Genomic DNA, 22,714 nt, shown 5'->3' with positions numbered 1-22,714 from the left:
CTTATACACACACACGCACACGCACTAGACTTTGGACTTAGTTTAGGGTACTGCAAGTACATGCATTAAGGGGCAATCTTGTTTTCAGTCACATTCCACTCACACACTCCCACGCACACAGTCATCACACACACAGCCACAGATGTGTGTTTTGTACTTCGTGTTTCGTCTTGAGAAGTGTGGAAGACGTGAGTGGAGATACGGATTAGTCGGATCATCATTTTAAGAAGGAATCATCACAGAGTCTAACAAGGTAAAGAATAAATAGCTCACACATGTGTATTGCTCACAGCATGAAAATATTTTGAACAATTTATTTGTCGTGGTGTCTTGCAGTGAATACAACTGTTCTTGTAATTATCCTTTCACTCATATCAAAGACAATGAATGACTTTCAGAGAAAAGGAGCAACTATATTTGCTGTGGAGTGAAAGCAATAGTGTTTTTAGATTTTAAGGAGCTTGTGTTTCAGTTTTACGTAGGGATTACAGATAATGCATTAATGCATATGTCAGAACGTGAACAAGACATGTGCCTGTGAGTTCACTGGTCTTCTGTTTATTGCATATCATGTCATGAGTCATTAACTGCTTTATTAACCAATGGTTTAGCTGATTTAGCGATACGAAGGTTTAAAATGTTTTACGTCATATACGACTCTGGATGTGCGTAAAAATAAAAACATTTGTCTGTCATAAACTCTGATTTTTATTTTGTTTGTTTTGTTTTTATTTTGAGTCATTACTCCTACATAGACATTTCAAACCACTTTCTACAGATTTTATCTTCTAAACTGATAAAACTTTCTTTCAGGGATTGAGCGTTTGCTCAAAGATGCCATGTAGGCAAAGAGGAGTAAATGTGGAATAAAAAAACAAAAATAATGTTAAGAAACTTGTTTTAAAGCAGGTGTATAAGGTTGTTTGCATGGTGAGTATAATACAAAAGGAGCAACTCTAAGCTGCCATTGTGAACAGGCACTGACTGCATAAAAGCAGTAAAGGACTTGCAGACAGTATATTTTCATAGATTTTCTGAAATAACAAAATGGTCTAAACGTGGCTGAGGTGGACAAAATACTGCATGTGATACTCAAATTAGAGATTACAAAGCATCCCTGTAATGAGTTGGGCTTTTGGTCTGGACTTACACACCCATTATTTTTCCTGTTTTTTAATCATTTTGTGAAGAACTTCTCAATAATGTATGTCAGTACCTTGCTCCTCTAGAGCCATGTGGGTTGTCCTGGCCTTGCTGTTAGCCCTCTCCAGCGGCGCTCTGTCTCTGGACAAACTCAACATGTGTATGGACGCAAAACATCACAAAGAAGAGCCTGGCCCTGAGGGACAACTGTACCAACAGGTGAAGAAGGCAAACGATATTAAAGATAGAATAGGCTCAATGGGGGAATGCTTGGGAGTTCAACTAATGTCTTGTTTTTCTTTTTTGACACCTGAGCTCTAAGGAGAACTGAAAAAATAAATTTTTGGTCATAACAGCCCAAAGAAATCTCCTTTTCTCCTTTCTCTTTTCAGTGTTCCCCTTGGCGTGACAATGCATGCTGCAAGGCCAACACCACCGAAGAAGCCCACAATGATAACTCCTACCTCTACAACTTTAACTGGAATCACTGTGGAGCTATGAGCCCCAATTGCAAGAAACATTTCGTCCAGGACACTTGTTTTTATGAGTGCTCGCCACACTTGGGACCCTGGATAAAACCAGTGCGTGTTGTCCTCGTGTGCTCTTAGTCTCTCGTGTGTGTGTCTTCTTGCAACACTAGATGGCAGCATAGGAAGCTAAATCTACATATACAGCTGTTACAGAATCAAGATTTTATACAGATGATTTGTATTTTGCCACAGTTGAAGTTGCGCACACCTTTACAACTTAGCTCACAGATCATAGTAATGCAACTGTAAGGGTAGCGAGGTTATTTCTTAAAATATATCTCTTGTGATTTGAAATTATGGATCATACAAGCAAACCAGTTGTGTGCATGTGTGCAGGCGGATGTGAGCTGGCGGAAGGAGAGAATCTTGGATGTGCCTCTGTGTAAAGAGGACTGTGAAAGTTGGTGGGACGACTGCAAGGACGATTTCACCTGCAAGACTAATTGGCACAAGGGATGGGACTGGAGCTCAGGTAAGACACACACTCAGGAAAGACAGCATGTACACAGATCAGTGGGCACGTAAAGACCTGCTACTGTATGCAACCACAGAAAACAAATTTACCATTTTGCATACACATTTTCACTCTTGTCTTACACACAAGCATTTTATGACTTTATGCAAACAACACTAAGATCCTCCTTTTCACTATTTCAGTTGCTTTGTGGATAATTAAAACATTTGCATTTGTGTCTCTCCCCCTCTCAGGTATTAATCAATGCCCTGCAGACAGACAGTGCAGGAAGTGGTCAGATGTTTTCCCAACACCCAAATCCATGTGTGAACAAATCTGGTCCAACTCATACCTTTATACCACCCTTACCAAAAACTCCGGCCGATGCATGCAGCTCTGGTTCGATGGGGCAAATCCCAACAAGAAGGTGGCAGAGTACTACCTCAATAATGCACAGCAACGCCAAAGCTTCACCCTGATGACGCTGCTCCTCCTGGCTGTCACATCCTCCTCTGTAATGATGAACTAAAACGGTATCCTGTATCACCCCGGAGCTACCAATAAAATGGATAATGCTCTTCTGTCTCTGTTGCTTGATTGTCCTCCTTTCAGTTACAGAGTGTCCTAATTGATAGTAAGAACTGTCTGGTTTGCATTTAAGTGAACACATGTACCAGATTAGATAAGATTGAAGCACTTCACAAAAACCTGAATAATGTTACAAAAAACCCAATAGTATAACACAACATCTGACAATCCAATTTCTGTCCTGTCTTTTATTATTTTAAAAGCTTCTGCTTTAAAATATGCTTGCAAACTTCGCTCTGTGCACTCCAAAAAGTCATTCAAGGGGCCACTTAATTCAGTGCATGGCTGCAAAATAAAAATTAAATAATTCAAGGGATATATTTTTTTTAGTTGAAAATAATACTAAGATAGATTGTATTGACATAATAACTTTAATAATTGCATGAACTTGATATTGTCCATCCATCCATCCATTATCTATACACCGCTTAATCCTCATTAGGGTCGTGGGGGGGCTGGAGTCTATCCCAGCCGACTTAGAGTGAAGGCAGGGGACACCCTGGACAGGTCACCAGTCTATCACAGGGCCACACTTAGAAACAGACAACCAAGCACACTCACATTCACACCTATGGACAATTTAGAATCACCAATTAACCTCAACATGTTTTTGGACCTGTGGGAGGAAGCCAGAGAACCCAGAGAGAACCCACGCTGCACAGGGAGAACATGCAAACTCCACGCAGAAAGATCCCGGTGCCCCCAGCGACCTTCTTGCTGCGAGGCAACAGTGCTACCAACTGCGCCAACTTGCAGCCCTAACTTGATATTGTGTGTAATATAAACTCAAATTTATGAATTAGTTGTTTTAAAATGAAATTTAAGATTAGGTAACCCAATGAAACTGGCTTGATAGCGACATTTCACCTTGATGTTAGGATTTCAAGTCCCCTCTCATTACACACACTGTGTGTCACAAGGTACATTTTGAAATTCCCCAGGTTAAAAACTTTTGTTCATAATAATGGTAATTGAGTAGATAACACCTACAAATAGTGTAGGAGCCATGAATGAATTGTCATTGTTGTTATAAGGTTAAGGGACATACAAATTATTGTTGGCATTTTCTTTGGTTCTGATATTATTTTGTGAACACATTGAATAGACGGATAGCGGGTCATGTGGAGATGGGTGGGGATTTAAGCTAATATACTCACCTGTTCACGTTTTCATTGTCTGACGGAGATAGAGGGGGTGAGCTGGGTCACCGTATTTTTTGTTGACCGCTATTTTTTGTTGATCCCTGTGATTACTTTGCTTATGTGTTATCATGAGTTGATGATCTTTTTTTCTTGAATGAAAGGCTTCATGGAAATGTCAGTGGATTCTTTTGTTTGGCGCATCAGACAAACAGGCCCGACCTCAGTCTCTCAGCGACTCTTGGTCGTGGAAGTCGTGACATATAGAGTGTATAAGAGTGAGCCATAGTTTAAGGAACACTTTCTTACCTTTCTCCACACATGTGGGCTGAAGCTCCAGTAATATGCTATAAAGCACTACAAAGAAATTTGGTCAAATAAACTCATATTTTCTAGTTATTTAAAGTGAATATATGAGTTTTGCTAATTTCTGGTTAACTAAACTCAAAATGTCATTTTAAAAAAAAAGAATTTCAAAACACCTTTGAACTTCAGTTCTTCTAAGCTGAGCCCCTTTCTCCTAAAATATTGAGTTGAATGAATGAACAGCTGGGTTCTGTCAACTCATTACATTAAGTTTATAAGAGATAAAACTAGCAAATAAGCAGACTTCCCAGGATGCATTGTTAGACAGTTAAAAGTCCACAGACACGATGGAAACTTGCTGTGTATCTTTGGTAAATAAAGTTATAGTTGTTAATTTCATAATACCCTAAACAATTTTCACCATAATAAAGACTAGTTCTGAATTTAGTCTTGCAGACTAGAAATTTAACTCACTGTTACCAGAAGGCGCCTCACAGTTGTCTTTGTACTGAATCCAGTAAAAAAATAAAGAATGGTTTCACAAGTTAAAGGAAGAGCAAAGCAAGTCTCGGTAACCTATGTGACTAGTTGATTCAAGTTAATATACAAAGTCTCATTGAGCATATTTTCTCAAGTTCAGTTCATTTAACTCAGTTGATTTTCCACTTTCACGACTTACAAATCGATTTTAATTTCTCAATTAATTAACTGAGGACAGTTAACTTGTGTTTTTTTCAAGGCAGTAGGGGAGTTAATGTTTTTAAGCTGAAAGAACCTAAAATGATTAACAGCATGGAATTAATTGTCTAAATTCGACAACGTTAGTCTTCATAGGCTTTCTGTCATGTCCATTTTCAGAAGCCAACAAAAAAGTTGATACTCCCCAACGCATGTAAACTGACTTTATTTACATTTGGGCTTAAAGGAGCAACTGTTGGCTCTCCTTTTGGAAATGTGCCATAAACTGCTTTCTCCTCTGGGATAAAAATAATGAAAGAAAAACAGCACACACACATAACAAGATTACAATTTCATTGCCAAAATCACGTCAGCATAGCAATTCTGTGTTTACAAAAATATAATAGATTCAAAAATCTATGTGGACAAGGAAAATAAAACAAAAATAAACCATGCATCTGGACAAGCCATGAAGGGACATGCCACATACTGTATTACTGCACAGCTCGGGGATGACATTTCTCTTTAAGTGCAGACTATGGATCAGCTTAATAACCCCTTTATAACCTCAACCACCAGTTGGGGAAAGTGTAAAACTGACCCCGGATCTGCACTGAGGGAAAATGTTTCTCCACTCTGGGCCCCGGTGATCACACCATCACATGACCACGCAGGGCCAGCTAGTGGTTAGCGGGCTCTGCTGCCTGGTAATTATGGGGTTCTAGTCCCCTGAGCGAGTGTGTGTTTGTGACAGAGAGAGGAAGAAAAGGAAAGTAAAAGAGTGTGCTAAATGTCTCCGACTCCCCCCTATGTGTTGGTGCATGTCGGTATTGATTCGTGTCTTTGTGTGAACGTGTGTGTGATTGTGAGGCGGATGAGTGTCTGTCAGTGCCACGTCTGAATGTGCTCCATCAGGGCTTGTCATTGGTTAGCTGGTGTATCTACAAGAGGGCCTTGGCAGATTGCCGATAAGTCTGATATATAAAAGTATTTAGCAACTTTTGTACACTTTGTACTTTTATAATCAAAGCACGACATAATTAATCGAGTTGTTTTTCAAGGACATAGCTCATGTGGTCAGCTGTATCTTCATGTTTTGACAATGTGGCTTTACTTGCTGACCGACATCAGATGTGTGAAAGTGTTGCTCTGTTTCTGTGGTTAATAATAACATCCTTCCTGGTGACAGCACTGTATGATTCTGCATCTGAAGACTGGTGGCTTTGCTTGGTTGAACTACAGAAGCTCAGTGACAATTCTTACACTGCTTTTCATCAAATATATCAATGTAGTAATCAGAATCAGAATCAATTATTGATTCAGGACAGGAAATTGCTTTCATTACATTTGCTCCTATTGAAGTTTTATTAATTTAAGCTATAGAAAAAATATATAGAAGATTAACAGAAGTAGAAAAATATGTCCTAAAATATAAACATAAGTTAAAAAAAAAAAATATATATATATATATATATATATATATGAGGAATAAAATATAAAAATAGCATTTTGCTATGTATATACAGTGTAATAAATAGTAATGGAGTTTTAATTGTGTTATTGCACACAATGCTTCCTATAAAAGAATACTTAGGATAATACTTAACCTGGGTTTAAATGAAAGCAGGCATTTGAGCATCCCTGCACACATTTTGTTAATTTTTGATGCAAAACAGCATTGCACTATAAAGAAAAAGCACTGTAACTTTTAATTTCATGAATTTGGAGAAATGAATACCACAGCTGATAAGTTCTCTGACTCAACAACCCTGGGCTCGCCTAACCAACTGCCTGAATAGAAGCTAATTGATGCCTACAAAACAGAGGAAGGTTATAAAAGATATATGAGTATTTCCAGCTTGCAATTTCCACTGTCTGAAATGTCATTAAGAAGCAGCAGTTAAAGGGAACTGTGGAAGTCGTGACAAGATCTGGAAGACCAAGAAATGCTTGGAGATAAAACGGAGCAGCTTCTGATGACCAGAACATCTATCCTAACTCCTAGCAAGGAGAGTAGAGATATTCTACTATACAATGGATTCCTCTGGATGGAAATGTCATGAAAGTCATGGAAGTGAAACTGAGGCTGTGGTTTCAGTGATCCAAAGCAGACCTCAAACTCCACCATGAAACACATTCTCGGATATAACTGCTGCCTCGATGTTGATGTGAACAATGTTTATGAGTCAGAAATTTAGAAACTTTGACGCAATGTGCTCAAAGTAACCTGATTCTGGGACATCCATGGTGTATACGGGGCCTTAAATTAGTGATCTAAAACAACCCTGTCACCAGAAAAATCCCAGGCACAACTTCCAAAATATAAAAAACAACACATGTTGAAGAAGTTGGGCATCCACTAGTCATCCATCCAGCATTTTTGTTTCTGGGTGTGTAAGCGACATTAGTGGTTTGTTGTGCTGTTGGCATGGCATATTATAACAATGGCAGCAGACAATTATAGTGGGATTTAAAATAGGAGAGCTTTTTGTCATAGGTTTTGCTGAGTAAGTATTTCGATTCTAATGAGAGATCCTGCAATAAACTCTTCTGATGTGTGCATGCAGACACATTCAGCAATCAGGAGAACCTTTAACGATTGTGAAGCCACATACTTTTACAGTCTTTTACAGTCAGCTCGCAAACACACACAGACATGCAGTGTGATGCCATAACCAGAAATAGCATTGGGATGGCTGCTGTCCCTGTGGCTATTAATACGCAGCTTTTCTGAGGTCATTGGCAACACACACCACCGACCGCCCAACTCTCACCCTCTCTCTTTATGTCTGCCTCTCTTTTGCTTTGTAAAGAATGTGTGTGTGTCCATACCACATTTCAGGAGTCAGACTTTTTGTGGGCAGGAAAAAAAAAAGAGGCTAAATCAGAAAAATGAGCGATGAGCTCTAAATGCTGGGTTGCTTGCTTCCTGTGGTTTGCCAGTCTGGCCTCTAGGTGGACAGTTACACCTTGTGGGAATGTGTGTGTTCGTGTGAATGTGTGTGGTCTGGAAAAGAAAAGGATTGCATAACTGGATTGGAACTTGCGTTGAGAAATTGCCGGCTGCAGGTCACACTGATACTCAGAGAGGAAAGCCCTCTCGCATGAGTTACGGCTTTGGCCGTGCAGGCTGCAACTTAGAGACATGATGTATGAGTACGAAAATGTCTTTTAGGTCACGTTGGTGGCTTTTTAACCATATGGACGAAAAGTGGCTTTAATTTGCTAGAAAACTCTAAATGGTGTAAGTCTATTTAAAGCGCTGAAACCACAGATACTTCAGCCAATTCAAACAGGATATTAAAAAAACATTTGGAGAGTTCAGCCGACAAAATGGGAAAATCAACTTCATCCCCCCTCTTCAGCAATGAAAGAGGTCATCTGAAGTGAAGTTACTTTGTAAAAATACTGAGTGATATCCAAAATGTTACAAGCGTAGAATAAAAGCATTATTATGACAAAAATGTACCTAATGTATCACAAGTAAATGCACTCACAATAAGAATAGCACATTGTATTACTGGATGGGTATTATACACTGTTGCCCATAAAGTTGGAATAATTTTGTTTTCAGACACATTCCTCTTTTTACTTCTATTTATACACATCAATATTCACTTTGACCAGGTGCAATGATTACATACTGAGTCCGAGTTACCAGGTGAAACCAACTCAGACTTCAGGATCTGACTGAAGAGTGGGACGCCCTGCCCATTGACACCATCAACAAGCTGGTGGACAGTATGCCACGATGTCTTGACGCATTAATCCCTGTCAGAGGTGGCTATACTCAATATAATATAATTGTGACTGAGTGACCTTGAAAGAGCAATACTGGACATTCTTATGCATGAAATTTCCTCGAATATGTGTTTCCTGTTAAAATGACCAAGGTTGAAAGAATGAAACAAAACCCTTAATCCTGTCGTTCAATACCCCCAGTTTAGTTTAAGTCTGAATACACGGTTTGCAAAAGTAAATTGTGGTTTAACTTTTACTGTGATACGTATTGTATGTATATTGTGATATCAATAAAGTTTTGAAAACATATATACTTTATCTATCTAGCTAACAATAAATTGCGCTGTCACAATCATTTCAGGAGAAGAACTAAAATAATATTTTATTCCAACTTTATGGGCAACAATGTAGATACATTAAGGTGTACAAAGCACTTTAATGTTGTGTAGTCTGTCAAGGTGCAGGCACTAGTTCAGTTTCTAACACTCTATCATATTGTATTTGTTGATCATATATTTTGTATGTAAAGCCTGAACCTGCAAAGCAACTACTAATTAAACATGTGAGAAATATGTTGTGGAATAAAAAGTATGATAGTAGATGAATAAATGTAGTTGCTTTCCATAAGCGTTGCTATTAGTCAATGTATTTACTTCACTTGCTCTTGGTCCCTTTATCTTTCTATCCATTAATCTACACTTTAATACTGTTCAAATACATACAAATGCTAACAGTACTGTACAATTTTTTCCAAACTACATTTAAATGCTGTAAAATCTGATGGGTTTTTTTGAGCCAAAAACAAATATGACTGTTACCAGCAAAAACCCATGGTGTCAACACAGTGTTTTCATTATTATTAGAGTGATGGAAGGAACACATGAAACAACTGACGTTCAATCTTTGTTCATCCTCCTTCCCAGAAGCTAAAAAAAAGTGTGAATAACATCATACTGAAAATTTTAAATCTAAGTTATGAATCTGGTTACTCAGTTTGTGAACTTGGTTTAATTCAAAGTAGCTTTGCATAATTAGTGATGACCTGGTTGTACACAGGAGATCATTTTCAGATTTCAGGTCTCAATCCTGGATCATAAAGCTTCAAGACACATTGGTTTTTTACAATATATGTCTGCACTCACTGTATTCATTATTATTATTATTTACAGAAAATGCTAGAATTTACAGGTAGCTGCTGTTATGTTTCATAGTGATTACAATGGCAACAATATAGAAAAACAGTTACACCTCACATGTAGAGTACTACAATTAATATTACAGCAGTTGGTTTAAATAAAGTCAAATACTCTGGTGGAAGTAGAGTAATGGCAACCAGAGCTGCCATTGCTTTACAGTCACTTTACAGGAAACTTAGTTAAAGAGTATCAGTTCTGCATGTAGAATTCTGCAGGTTCATATTAAGCATCCAAAGAAAAACACCAACTAATGACCACAAGGCCAGAACTAGGCTGTTATCCACTGATTATTTACAATTTTTAAAAAAAAGAATGCTTGAATATTACAGCCACTACAAACCAAAGGCCTGAAACCCCCAAAAGAGTGGCCTCTGTCAGCTGGTCCTGACACTCACTGATCAAATAGTTTTCAACACTGATCAACCTCAGACCAGCTCTGCTCTCCAACCACTTACCAACATTAACCACATGAATACATTAACAAAAGATGCTTATCTGGAACACTGGAGGACTCAAAGCAAAACTCAAAAACAATTGTTATCTGACCATAACCTATGAATAGAAATGGAAAAAATATCTCTTTACTGTCAGAGATGCAAAGCAGAAGCAGATTCTCATCATATACTGACTCAGTGACCACAATCTTGCCATAGAGCCAAGATGACACAAGAAGTTGAGGAAACCAACATTGACGAGTCTACATTCACTGCACAGCAGGTGAGGTGGAGACAGAGATGCACTTACTCTGAAAATCCTCCCTCACAAGTCATTCTGACAAACTTCATACTTATGCATAGTAGGAATTTTATTTTCAAATACTGATGTTGCTCTTACTTTACCTACCACCGAAGTGTTAGATAACACATACTGAAATGGTTTGATAATTGCGAATTAATTAATAAAGTTCCAACCTTACTATAACTTTATTGTCGGTGATATTTAAATTCCTGGCATAACTACGTCCAACCAGTAATCAGCAGGGATGCTTAGGCTACGTGCCATGGAATGAATCAGTAAGACTGTGTAACCCTCAAAAGTCTGCCTCTTAAATTTTCACATATTACAAAAAAAGTTGTTATATTTTGTTCAGTCAAATAGAAAAAAAACAAATCTAATCACTGTTGTGTACAAAGTTAAAAAAAAAAAAAAAAAAGTAGATGCACATTCTTGTAGAAAATAAACAGCTGCCTAGTTTGTACTATCAAAGTGTTACATCAACTTATCTCGAAACTACCTCTCAGCTGATATCATCTTATCAGTAAAACAATTCCAATGCGATAAAAAGGTAAGTAAGAAACTGAAAAAAATACATGAAAACTGATATTATCTGGTGGTCAGAAGGGGAATAATGGAATAATCTTACCTAAACTGTCTCTGATGCTTTGGCAATATTGTCAACATGATATCCATGACAATAAATAATACAGAATATGATTGAGTTAAGTTCTAACCATCCATTCACACTTCTCTGTCAAGCTCGCTACAGTTAGCAATAACAGGAAGCATACTCAAATTGACCGTGTCTCTCAAATAACGTGTCTCTATGTAAAGTCCTCAACATCCTGTTTTATTCTGAAAATCTCAACAGTAAGTGCTTTATGTAGATAACATGGCGGCCTTGACCAGGTTCGTCCCCGCCGCCGCTGCCCGGTCTCCAGTGTGGATTTACATACCCTGATTTCCGTGGGACTGGGAAACGAAAGAGGAGGGTGGCGAGCCTTTCAGGAACTGAGGGAACAGCCGCAAACAGCTTAACTTAACAAATTAACAACTTGTAGCCTCCACCGTCGGTTCCCCGGCGTCTCCCGACCCTCCGACGGAGTAGCGTTCACTTTTCTGGCGGCTCTCCGTTGCTCTGTCGCTGGATTGTTTCACTAGTCCGGAGGAGATTTTTCGGAGGAGACGGGAAGCAGTTTGAGTTGAACCCGGTTTGAAGGGCTGTGGCCATGGCCGGGGGTGGCGGCGGCGGTGGGGTTTCTCCGTTGGGGCCCGCTCCGCCGATGTGGTATCACCGGGACCTGAGTCGAGCGGCCGCCGAGGAGCTGCTCGCCCGAGCCGGGAGAGACGGCAGCTTCCTGGTGCGGGACAGCGAGAGTGTCAACGGGGCTTACGCTTTGTGTGTACTGTAAGTAACTCCATCGGCCTTTCTCGGCTTTGTTTTTAGCTTTATCTTTTCAAATCTAGCACACATGCCTTCAGGGAGTCTTTGGGTTTGTGTCTGAGGCGCAGTCTGTTCTGTTATTTAGCTTTTATAAGTTGTGCACAAACTTTTTCTGCAGCACCGTTTGCCAGCTGATGCGATGAAGCTGAAGGCTGCCTTAGAAAGTGTTTTAAGAGGTTTCAGCCAGACGCATGTGTTTACTTTCTCCTCTAGCGTGTATTGCAGTATAAAAAAACAACAGGATTTGCTCATTAGACAGCTAATGCAATCCCATTGTCAACCCAGGCACGAGAAAGATCAGTAGGATATTAAGGATACTCTATATACTACTTTAAAATAGGAGGAAATGTGCATTTGTGAGTTGGAGTAAAGGTGGATTTTTTTTCTGTATTATAATGTGAGAACTGAATGGTGATGGATAAAAGGTCATTCAACCCCCCCTGATGAGCTGAGGACATGCTGTATATGTAGAATGCATTGATGACTCATTATTTGTGCAACTTTGTGCTTTTCAAAGTGCTTTACAGATCACTGACAAGTAGTAGTATGGTCAGTTCTTGTGTAAACAGGAAAACAATCTGAGTGTAGCCAATAAGAAAAAAGATCAGTCAAGAAAGAATTGTAATTTAACACTAGATAAAAGGCAACAGCATATACATCAGATGGGAGGGAACAGAACATTTTGCAGCAGCATTTGCCAACAGATGTAATGAAGCTGTTGTTGAAGTCTGTGTTTGAAAGTGTTGAAAAAGGCTTCTGCCCAAACACATTTGTTTACTTTCTCCTGGAAGGCAGTGAGTGGGAGAGAGAGACTGACTGTCTGCCCAACAGTGAAACTCCAGCATGGCACACAACTTTAGGGCTGTCCCTGTCTGTCTTGTGTCTGATGTGGTCGCCTGCAGCGCCGTTTTTACAGGGCACTCAGCTACAATCAGCCTGCGGGTTGCGAGCAGTGGCATTAAACTGAATGGTCGTGGAGGTAAATATAAGCATCTATGGGCTGGTTAAGCGTTGCTGATGTTTTAATTTGAGGCTCATGCACGATCGGCACAGTGGGGAAGCATTGGGCTCCACCGAGGAGTTACTATCTTCTCACACAATACATCATAAAATGACAACAGTTCATAAATCAGAAAAAGTCTCTGTTTAGAGGGAGTTAGAGGGACATGGCATCCTCTTTGCTAAAATAAGTGATGAAACTCCCACCGTCCATTACACAGGGGAGCCTTTGCTATGTTTAACAATTAACTCAGGCACTTTCGGTATCTTCTGAATTGTGTTAAGTAAAAGAAATAGCCTTGTATGTATTCTTTGTTTGCCTGACAAACAGATAAAGTTTTAGTGCAGATAGTGCTGTCAGTGTTACTTACATCTGACAATGGCTCAAGGAAGTCAAATGAGTCGGAAAAAAGAAATGATAAACGTGTAAAATGACCAAGATGACTTAGGCATCGCCCTGCGCCCACGCTGATAAACAGATAGGCTACAGATTGCACTGAGGCAGGAAATAAAAGGCTCATGCCATGTGACATAGCTCTCTGACATTGACTCGACCTACATCCCCTATCTGATAGTTTACCCCATGCTGAGTTCAGTGTGTGTGTGTGTGTGTTTACACATGAACACTAGGCAGCACATAATGTATGTAATATGCATTTGTGTGAATTAATGTATAATGTGCACTTTTCAGAGCTGAAGCAGTTCGTCAGATAATTGATTAGCTGAGCAAAAGAAAGTTAATTAACCATTTTTAATATCACTTTTTTGCAAGCAAGAATGCTGACTAATTCCTTCCTTCCTCTGAGATGATTACTTGCTAGTCTTTGTTTAACATCATTGCAAACTGAATGTTTTTAGTGCCTTGGTCAGACAATATTGTATATCTCCCTGGGCTCTCTGAAAAATGTGGCCTCATAATACACTTTTTTTGCACTCTGAACTTTCTGTCATCTAAAATAATTACTGCTTATGTCATGCATCCCGACTTCCCTTTTAAAAACATACAGTTGCTCTGTTGTCTACTTGACCACTGGCCTTTTAAAATATACAGTCAAGATTGAATGGTGGTGACGATACCCAGTTTTCATTCATTGCTGGAGGCACTAGTCACTCAGTAGGTCACTGTGTGACCAACAGCATTCCTTACATCCATGCATCATCTGTTTCCGGAATTTTTCCCGCCTCTCCCTTCCTCTCCCCTTTCACCTTTCACATCACGGACTTCAAGTTTCCTTCATTTTAGCTCAGCGATGTCCTGGACAGGCTTTAGATAAAATGCGCTTCACAAACAGTGAAGACCTCGACATACAAAAAGCACCATATTAAGATGCACCCTTTTAAACAAATGGCCATCACTGCAAGAATACTCTCTAAATGTTATCTGGTTTTGTCTTTTTGTTACTTTACAGCAGTCATAGAGCAGGTTTAAGGCGTTAACATGGACTGAATCTGCTGCAATCTTCAAAGGCGAACATTTCATGATTGCCCTCATACAGTATCCCATCATTTCCTTCTTTTGTGACTATAGGAAGTAGTGGTTGCACGATTTGTGATTCATTCAGTTGACTCAGATTTACAAATATAGAAAGAGAGGAGTAAGAAGTTGGATTTAAAATGTGTATTGCAAAATACAAACCAATGTGATTTGCTCAAGATACAGCTGTAATTCAGCAGTTGGTCAGAAATTCAGAATTAAGACTTAAGTTAAATAAGTAAATAGGATCAGTAGGGTAGTAATTATGCACTTTAATTACCTTTAAAGAAGATTATATATGCCTTTGTGAGTTTAAGTAAAGGTGGAACCGGTTAACCATGCATGTCACTGTTTTCTGTTAGCTTTACAATGTGAGTAATGAATGTTTTTGAAAAAGGGCCAAAAAACACAAAAAATGTGAGGAAAAATATACACAAAAGGTTCTTTAGAAAGTAAAGCTATTGTAAAATTAGACAAAATTGATAAAGGGAAACCACAAATAAAACTCATGTAAAAGAAAAGATCATTTTAAAACACAGTGTCTGAGTTTTTCCCCCTCTTAATACCCAGTCACATGTCATGTGGACCAGTGCTGCTACATTTGCATGAAACAGCTTCGTAAAGAACATTTTTAAGAACAGGGATGGCCCAGTGTTTCCCAACAACCCCTGAAGCTTAAAAGGAAAAGATTATATGGCCAGACAGCACATCTGTGTGTCACCTTTGTCAGCTTTGGCTAATATTGCTGTCTAAAAAAAAAAAAAAAGCATTTCCAGGAAGTAAAATCTGAATCACTACAGGGGTGAAAAGGTTTCAGCCACTGAATGGCACACTGTTTTTAGTCATAGGCCCAGTGCGGCATCCTGTTGGCTTAGAGCTCATGTGCATAGCAGGTCTTCTTCATTGTTTCCTTTGTCTCATACTCTCCTGAGAACCACACAGCCCAGTTACTGAAATGTCACTGCATCAGTTTTTTTTTTTTATGTTTGAGATGCATTTTCATAAACTGCTTCATGCCTGTGTACCTCCACCAACCAGTGAAGTTACACATGTCCTGTGCTTTCAGTGGCATTTTCTCACAGTAATAGTGCTATAGTACTGTTTAAAAGTCAAGCTGCAGTTTACTTTCATGTCTTATAATAAATGTAGGGAAGACTTAGAAGTATATAAGTTAATTGACACAAACAAAAATCAGTCAGATTATTCATATGTGCTCACATGCTTGGCCAATGATGTAGATCCTAACAATACATAAATGTGCATCCATGGCAGTAAACAATGCCTCAAATATAGATGTTGCAAAGAAACCACAAATTCTTAATGGTAGACCTTCACACACATCTTTAACCCGGCAGTGCAGAACAGTAATACAGTCATCACAGTTTCATGGTGTCACGGTGGGCACCCAGGATTCGTGTTACCAATTCAGTGTCTGACCAATTGTGAAATATGAGCACAGTCTTATCTTCTGTTCTTGAGTCATGGTGTTGAATATTGGTCAGAAAAGTGTTTTTGCAGAACATTTCAATGTCACAGCAACCTTTGACCATTTTAGATGTAAAATGTCATTACTTCGTCAATTTATTGTTCTCGACGTTTGTGTGAAATTTCATCCATCCATTATTATACATCGCTTAATCCTCACTAGGGTCGCGGGGGGGCTTGAGCCCATCCCAGTTGACCCAGGGCGAAGGCAGGGGACACCCTGGACAGGTCACCAGTCCACCGCAGGGCCACACCTAGAGACAGACAACCAAGCACACCCACATTCACACCTACGGACAATCCAGAATCACTAATTAACCTCAACATGTTTTTGGACTTGTGAGAGGAAGCTGTAGAACCCGGAGAGAAGCCCCGCTGCACGGCGAGAACATGCAAACTCCACGCAGAAAGCACCAGCGACCTTCTTGCTGCGAGGCAACAGTGCTAACCGACTGTGCCACCTTGCAGCCCCCTTTGTGTGAAATTGAATTAGCGTATGAATTCTTGAGTTATGACTGAAAGGTGTTTTTATGAGTTCTCAGTGACCAAAAATCTAATCAGTTTATTTTTGACTCAGAGTAAATGTTTTCTCCACATTTAAAGAAGTTCCCTCAAGGTTGATAAATCATGTTTATAAGAATAAGACTTACCGACGCACACATGAACAGCCTGAAAACACAGTGCCTCAGGCCACGACAGTTGCTGGCAGAGAGAAAAAAAAAAAGAGCGCATAACTATTAAAGCCTTTTGAGTGTTTTTTTCCTTTTTCCATTGGAGGGAAAACTATACTTGTACTGCATTTAATTTCTAGTGAATGCTGTTAGATTATTATCTTTCGCAGGAACAAAACATTGCACGGTGGAAGGTTCGCACGCAATTACGTCAATTTTCTGATTTAGTAGACTAGCTTATTAAACTAGACTACCTCATTTTAATGGCATAAGGTAGATGGCCTTCCTCAAACCCCTGCCCGTGAATAATACACATGCAACAATGGGGCTTTTTGTTTGTTTGTTTGTTTTTAAATTTGAACATGGCTACCAGACATGCCTTTCTGAGCTTGCCCTTGTGACTTACACACAGGCACATGTGTACTTCCTTTTTGAGGGCACAAGTGTGTTTAGGAAGTGTTTCCAGTCTTATTGTTGGACTGACTCCTGGGCCTGTCTTTAGGCCTTTGCCTTTCATTTCCTCTTAGTGGACATTTCAGTCTGCAGGCTTTGGGTTTTGCCATGTCTGCATGCAAGTTTAAATACTCACGCTTTTGTAGGAACCGAAAGTGACCACGTTAACCTGCTTACTGTCTGACAGTGAGAAAACAACAGTTGCGCTATCAGTTTCCACTGAGTGTGTTTACATTTATGTGCTACCAATGATGCAGATAAAGTATGTGGAGTAATGTATAGCAAAGTAGTGTTGCTTAGTGGGGAATAAATATTTCAATAAACACTTTGCTATCACGTTTCCAGAATCGAACAAGAGAGATGCTGACCAGACTACACACTAATAAGTTTGGGTCGATACATCTCTGACTCTGACCCGAGACATTGAATTGTTATCTACTTTTACTGTCAGGAATATGTTCTGTAGTATCAGTGCAGCGCGTCTTAACATGTCAGGGTTCAGGCTGCGTCTGTGTTGCTGTGTGTTTGAGACGTAGACGAATCTGTGAAAACATTCCTCACCAAGAAGGAGTGTGTGTGTGTGTGTATTACTTTGTGGAGTTTTTAATCAATGTGTGCTACTTTGGGTGTAAAAGCACTATTTAAGCAGATAGGTTATGTTGTATGCTTATTTTAACCTATTTATCAATATAGAAAGAAAACAGCATTTTCTTTGTTCTGAAATATTACACATGAATATGATTTATGACAGAAAATCAGAGTAAGATGTTGCAATTCTGCAGCTCCTTTTACACTATTCAGATGTTACATGTGAACTGTAATCAAACGAAGAATCTCTCCGAAGTATATTGCCTTTTCTTGATCTTCTTTTGTAGTGCGTATTTACCTTCCTGTTGTTATTTATAAAAAGAGTGCATACCATATTTTGTACTTTATCTATATTGTGCACCTAGTTTGTGTAAATTGTCCTGTGCACTGACACTGGATGACTAGATGGCTAAATGCTATGATGCACAGGGTTTTCCCAAGGTTTGTATGTGCTTGTTGGGCTTGTAAACAGGCATTCGCATTTTGAGGCTGTTGTTTTGCATGCATCACCTGTGACGGCTGATTTTGTTGTTTCCTGCTTGTCATGAATTGATTTCCTTCATAGCAGCGAAAGACATTACAAGGAATAACCAAACACTTTTCGTGCTGATTAACTCTGAAAAACTCACTATGAACAGACCAAAAACACTGGCTATTCTCGTATTATTAAGGCTACAAATAAGTCCATTTAAAAACAAACCTGAACACATAATCGCCTAGTCTGTTTGTATACAATTATCTCCACTTTTACATGGGACAGTGTGGTTTTCTTTCTCTCCATAATGGTGGAGAGCTCTTTACGTAGTTTTTTTGTTCTTTCGATGTAGGCATTGCATAGAATATCTTAGGTGCTGCACTGAAGTCTAGTCAGGGTGGTAGGAAAAACCCTACACAAGCAACATTTTGAAACTGATGCAGAACAGTGCAAATGTATTTGACACTTTAGATGTTATGATTCTTGTCCATAATGCAGTACAATTAGGGAGGCATCCGACTGATCCCAAATTCTTTCTATAGCATGAGTTAACAACCCCAAACAGACAGCCAGAGTCATAATCAACAAGGAGCCTCCACAGAGCCCATATCTCAAAATCATTAAGTCAGTCTGGGATGACATGAAGAGGTGAAAAGATTGAAAACATTGAGATAACATCAATCCAGTAGAACTGAAATAAGTTTCCAAGATGTTTCCAGCGAACTAGCTGCCAAACACCTTAATAAACTGTGCACGTGTTGTTTTAAAGGCCAAAGGTGCTGCCATCACATATTCAAATATTGATTTGAATTAGTTTTCTTTCTGTTTACTGCAGTTTGTATGAAGCTAAATGATAAATAAAAACTGTTGACAGGATTATTGTAGTGCCTTAGTAGCTTTTAGTTTCTAAAACCTTTGCATAAAACTTAATGTAGAAATGAAATAATACAGAGAAATTCATCTCATCATCACAGCCAGTCACCATCAGTGCCAGGACAGAACTAGCCAGCTGCACTTTGAAACAGTGGAGGGTGTGCTACATGATGGCCTGGACAAACAGGCTGTGAGGTGTAAATTTACCCTGTTGACTGTGAAAGGACAACCAAAAAAAAGTTGAACATGACAGGCTACCATGTGAGCTTTGAAGAAGGATGTAGGTCAGGATCCGGACGCAGCCCATACCTCACGTTTTGCATACAATATGTCACAAAGTGTCACATTTTCTATTTTGAAATAAAATTTCTATTGATCAATAAATTGTTCATGTTGTTGAATATACAGTGTAGTTGAAGATTATTCAAAGCAATCCTGTCCCCAGATAAACGTGGCTCTAATGCGGCTTATTTCCCTATCATGGACATCGTTGTCATGGCGACATTAACTATTGGAGGGAGTGCTGTTGTTCCCGTGTTCACACAGTAATGTTGCACCAGAGTGTGTTATGTTTTATCTAGTACACAACTAGTGTAAATGTAAGAATATGTGCATCAGAAATAAATATCAACTAACTGTCTGAGTTGTGTCACAAGAGGCGCAACATTTGTGGTGTAACCAGAGTTCAGCGGTCATACTGATGCAACTAAAAGAGGGCAGACAGTGTCCTTTTTCCCACAAGGCTCGAATGTATTTTGACTCTCTTGTCAGTCTTAAACTTGATTGTATAAGGCCTAACAGTTACAAGTGAGTTTATTGAACGTTATTTTGTTGTCACTGATCAATTTGGACCTCTGACCTTAAAAAAACGTCAGACTTTGAGTAATACGTTTCAGCTGTGTGTGTTCTTTGGGTTAGTCAGAGTAGAAGAGGGCAGTCTAAACTAACAGGACAGAGGGGCTGTCGTTACCCTCAGCACAGACCATTGTTGACAACAGTCAAACGCTGTGTACTTTGAGTCTATCTCTATCCCACAATAAGCCTCACGCTCTTTCTCCGGCTCCCTCCCCCAGTTAAGTTTGCAGCTACTGAAACAATAGTATTTACTCCACAGACCTGTAGAGAATCTCAACAGCTGCCAACAGGAAAACAAACACACACACAGACACACACACACAGGCACACACACACACACTGTACACTGCAGTGACGCCTGTGCATGGATTTTGTGCCACTGAATGCATTGTGTGTATAATGTGATGGGATTAAATATGGATATGACTGTGTTTACTGCTGAACCTTGCCAGGCAGGAGCAAATATTTATCAAGTTCATACTGTTAGCTTGAGCTGATTCATGGAGCTATTATTGGCAATTAATCTGATAAATGTGCTGCATGTAAATCTTTCAAACATGGAAATTTCTTTTCTGAGTGTTTTGGATGTTTGGCTCCGCCTCATTTTATTCTGAAATGCATTCAGATCTATGTGAGGGCCGCATGACTACCCTTATTCTGCTCCATGTGCTGTCAGACATAGACAAGAACATGGAATCTTTTGTTTTGGTATTAGAATAGGGGAGCAATTAATCATTATTTTCATGTTGATGAGTCTGTCAGTTGCTTTCTCAGTAAATAGTTGTTTTTTTCTATGAGATGGCGATCAGTATTTCCCAGATTCCAAAATGATGTTCTAAGACATCGTATTTGTCCACAAGTGGAACATATTCAGTTTACTTTCATAGAGAAGTGACAAAACCAGAAAATATTTAAATTTAAGAAGTTGTAAGTGGGAGAAATTTGACGTTTTTCCTCTTTAAAAATAACTCAGACTGATTAACTGATTGTCAGAATAGTTGATGATTCATTTGATAGTTGACAACTAATTCATAACGATTATTTCCCCAATGCACTGCAAACTATTTAAAATTGCTAAATAATTCTGTGGCATGTCAACTCTTTGTTGTATCCCCCAAATGGCTAATTTGATTTTCTTATGCCATTAAGAATTTAATGATGTCTGCAGAGTTTTCCTGCTTAGAGGAATTTTTGTTACCTCTCAAAGAAGTTTCACACAGGTCTAGATGAAAATCACCAGCATCAAAATGATGAGAATTCAGCATTAAAATAACAAATAACATTATTATTATTTTTTTTTTTTTGCAAAATGTTGTTTTCATTTGCTCAATTCTGATAATAATTTTTGTTTATCAAATGGTCATAAATAATAGAAAGATCCATCAATTTCTGTCAAATAAGGTAACACAGACTCATTGCCTTGACTGTACATGGACAGATCTTGCTTACTGTTGTGCATAAACACCCCTCAAGGTCCACTCTGAACCAGGAAAAATGCTGTTTTCCACTATTGCCATTGAAAGTCAGTAAACATCCAGTATTTCAAGTGGCCTCAGGCACATGTTGAGCCCTGGCCATGATCAATGTCATGAATCCAGGTTTGATGACCTATGGTGACCCATTCGTCGGAGAACACAAACTCCAGGTTTATTCTACATTCTGGTCTAAGAGAGTTTTGAGTATCTCATCATTCTGAAAGTTCTATTAAATGTGGGACTTCTGCTCAAGTCGAAGAGGAAGTGATATTTCTGTCCACCTGAATCAAGTGGTGCTTGTTATTGACCATATAAAAAGAAACTTTTTTATGCACTTTGCGGTTTTCAGTTCTATTCCAGTCCATGTTTTAGTTCCTGTAGGACACTGACCTGGAAAAACCAAGCAAACAGCTGAGCGGTCAGAGCAGGATGAATTCCCAACATGACTTTATCCCTCCTTCCATTTATACACAAACCTACTGTAAATAAGCACAGTGTTAAAGAGGAAGTAAAAGCATTTCATCGTATTTTGCATAGGCTGCCATCCTAACACGTACACTGCTGAACAGACACACATACAAACACCAACGGTCATAACCCACAATGTTTGCTTGGCAAATTGAACATTTTGTAACCAGTCCACTGAGCCGACATGAAGAGCAGACATGAAAATCATTAAACTCCAGCTTGTGGCTGCAGGCGTGTAGTCCCGGCTGGGCAATGTCAGAGCATTGATCTGTGATTGGTTGAGAATATAGAGCTTGTGGTTCAAATCAGAAATGCAGTTCACACTCTGAAGTTTGCAGTTGTTTAATGAATGAAAAATAACAAATTCTGTCAGGGATACAGGCAAAGACTGGGAAATATTTATCCTGTTTTAAAAAATGAAAGTGTTTTCTTTGTTTCTTTATTTGTGCACTGTAACTTTATAGTATGTATGCACTGGTGTCAACTCTGTTCTGCCCTACTGTATCACGCTACTGTAAGGATAAAGCACGCTCACAACTGTGACAGACAGCAACAGGTTGAAGCTCTCTACAGTGTCTAAACCCCCCTCACTCTCATGCATACATACATACACACACCCGATCCACTGAGGTCAAGTACAGGAGTGTTTGTGCAAATGTCAGACCTGCAATGTTATTTTTTAGTGCTGTCAAACAATTGTCTGAAGGTTGTCTCTCCCTCTTGTCTCCCTCCCTCTGTTTCTCACTCCTATTTGCTCCAACTTTCTTTTTACTGTATTTTTTCCTTTCTTTTTCTCTGCTTTCTCTTCATACCTTTCTGTCCCTTTCTTCTTCTCTGTGCAGGTTTCAGAAGCACGTCCACACATACAGAATCCTACCAGACGATGAAGGATTTCTGGCAGTACAGGTATAGAAAAGACACATACTCTCTCCCAACTCATGCTTCAGCAGCAGCTGGCAGCC

At 39.2% G+C, this 22,714-nt stretch overlaps 2 protein-coding genes across 3 annotated transcripts in view; both read left to right on the top strand.

Annotated features, from left to right (window-relative positions):
- Positions 1-182: 182 nt before the first annotated feature.
- Positions 183-2,705, top strand: folr (folate receptor). 2 transcript variants are annotated; one of them, XM_008301431.1, is made up of 5 exons: positions 183-253; positions 1,214-1,362; positions 1,536-1,724; positions 2,010-2,145; positions 2,382-2,705. In XM_008301431.1, the coding sequence occupies exons 2-5, from the start codon at positions 1,234-1,236 to the stop codon at positions 2,654-2,656; spliced, it is 729 nt and encodes a 242-aa protein (XP_008299653.1). In that variant the 5' UTR covers positions 183-253; positions 1,214-1,233; the 3' UTR covers positions 2,657-2,705. The 2 variants fall into 2 exon arrangements, with proteins under 2 accessions (XP_008299653.1, XP_008299644.1); XM_008301422.1 differs by having other exon boundaries at positions 189-253; positions 1,230-1,362.
- An 8,740-nt stretch (positions 2,706-11,445) lies between these two features.
- inppl1a (inositol polyphosphate phosphatase-like 1a) overlaps positions 11,446-22,714 on the top strand; it is a 35,977-nt gene continuing 24,708 nt past the window's right edge. The window contains exons 1-2 of the mRNA XM_008301410.1: positions 11,446-11,900; positions 22,595-22,658. Of these exons, the coding sequence (XP_008299632.1) occupies positions 11,722-11,900; positions 22,595-22,658 (243 nt within the window). The 5' untranslated portion in view covers positions 11,446-11,721. The remainder of the gene's footprint in view (positions 11,901-22,594; positions 22,659-22,714) is intronic.

The sequence above is a fragment of the Stegastes partitus genome, unplaced genomic scaffold, assembly GCF_000690725.1.
Source record: "Stegastes partitus isolate 25-593 unplaced genomic scaffold, Stegastes_partitus-1.0.2 Scaffold35, whole genome shotgun sequence".
In the NCBI taxonomy this organism is placed as follows: domain Eukaryota; kingdom Metazoa; phylum Chordata; class Actinopteri; family Pomacentridae; genus Stegastes; species Stegastes partitus.
The sequence above is the reverse complement of the archived record's forward strand: the minus strand, read 5'-3'. Positions and strand labels throughout refer to the sequence as shown.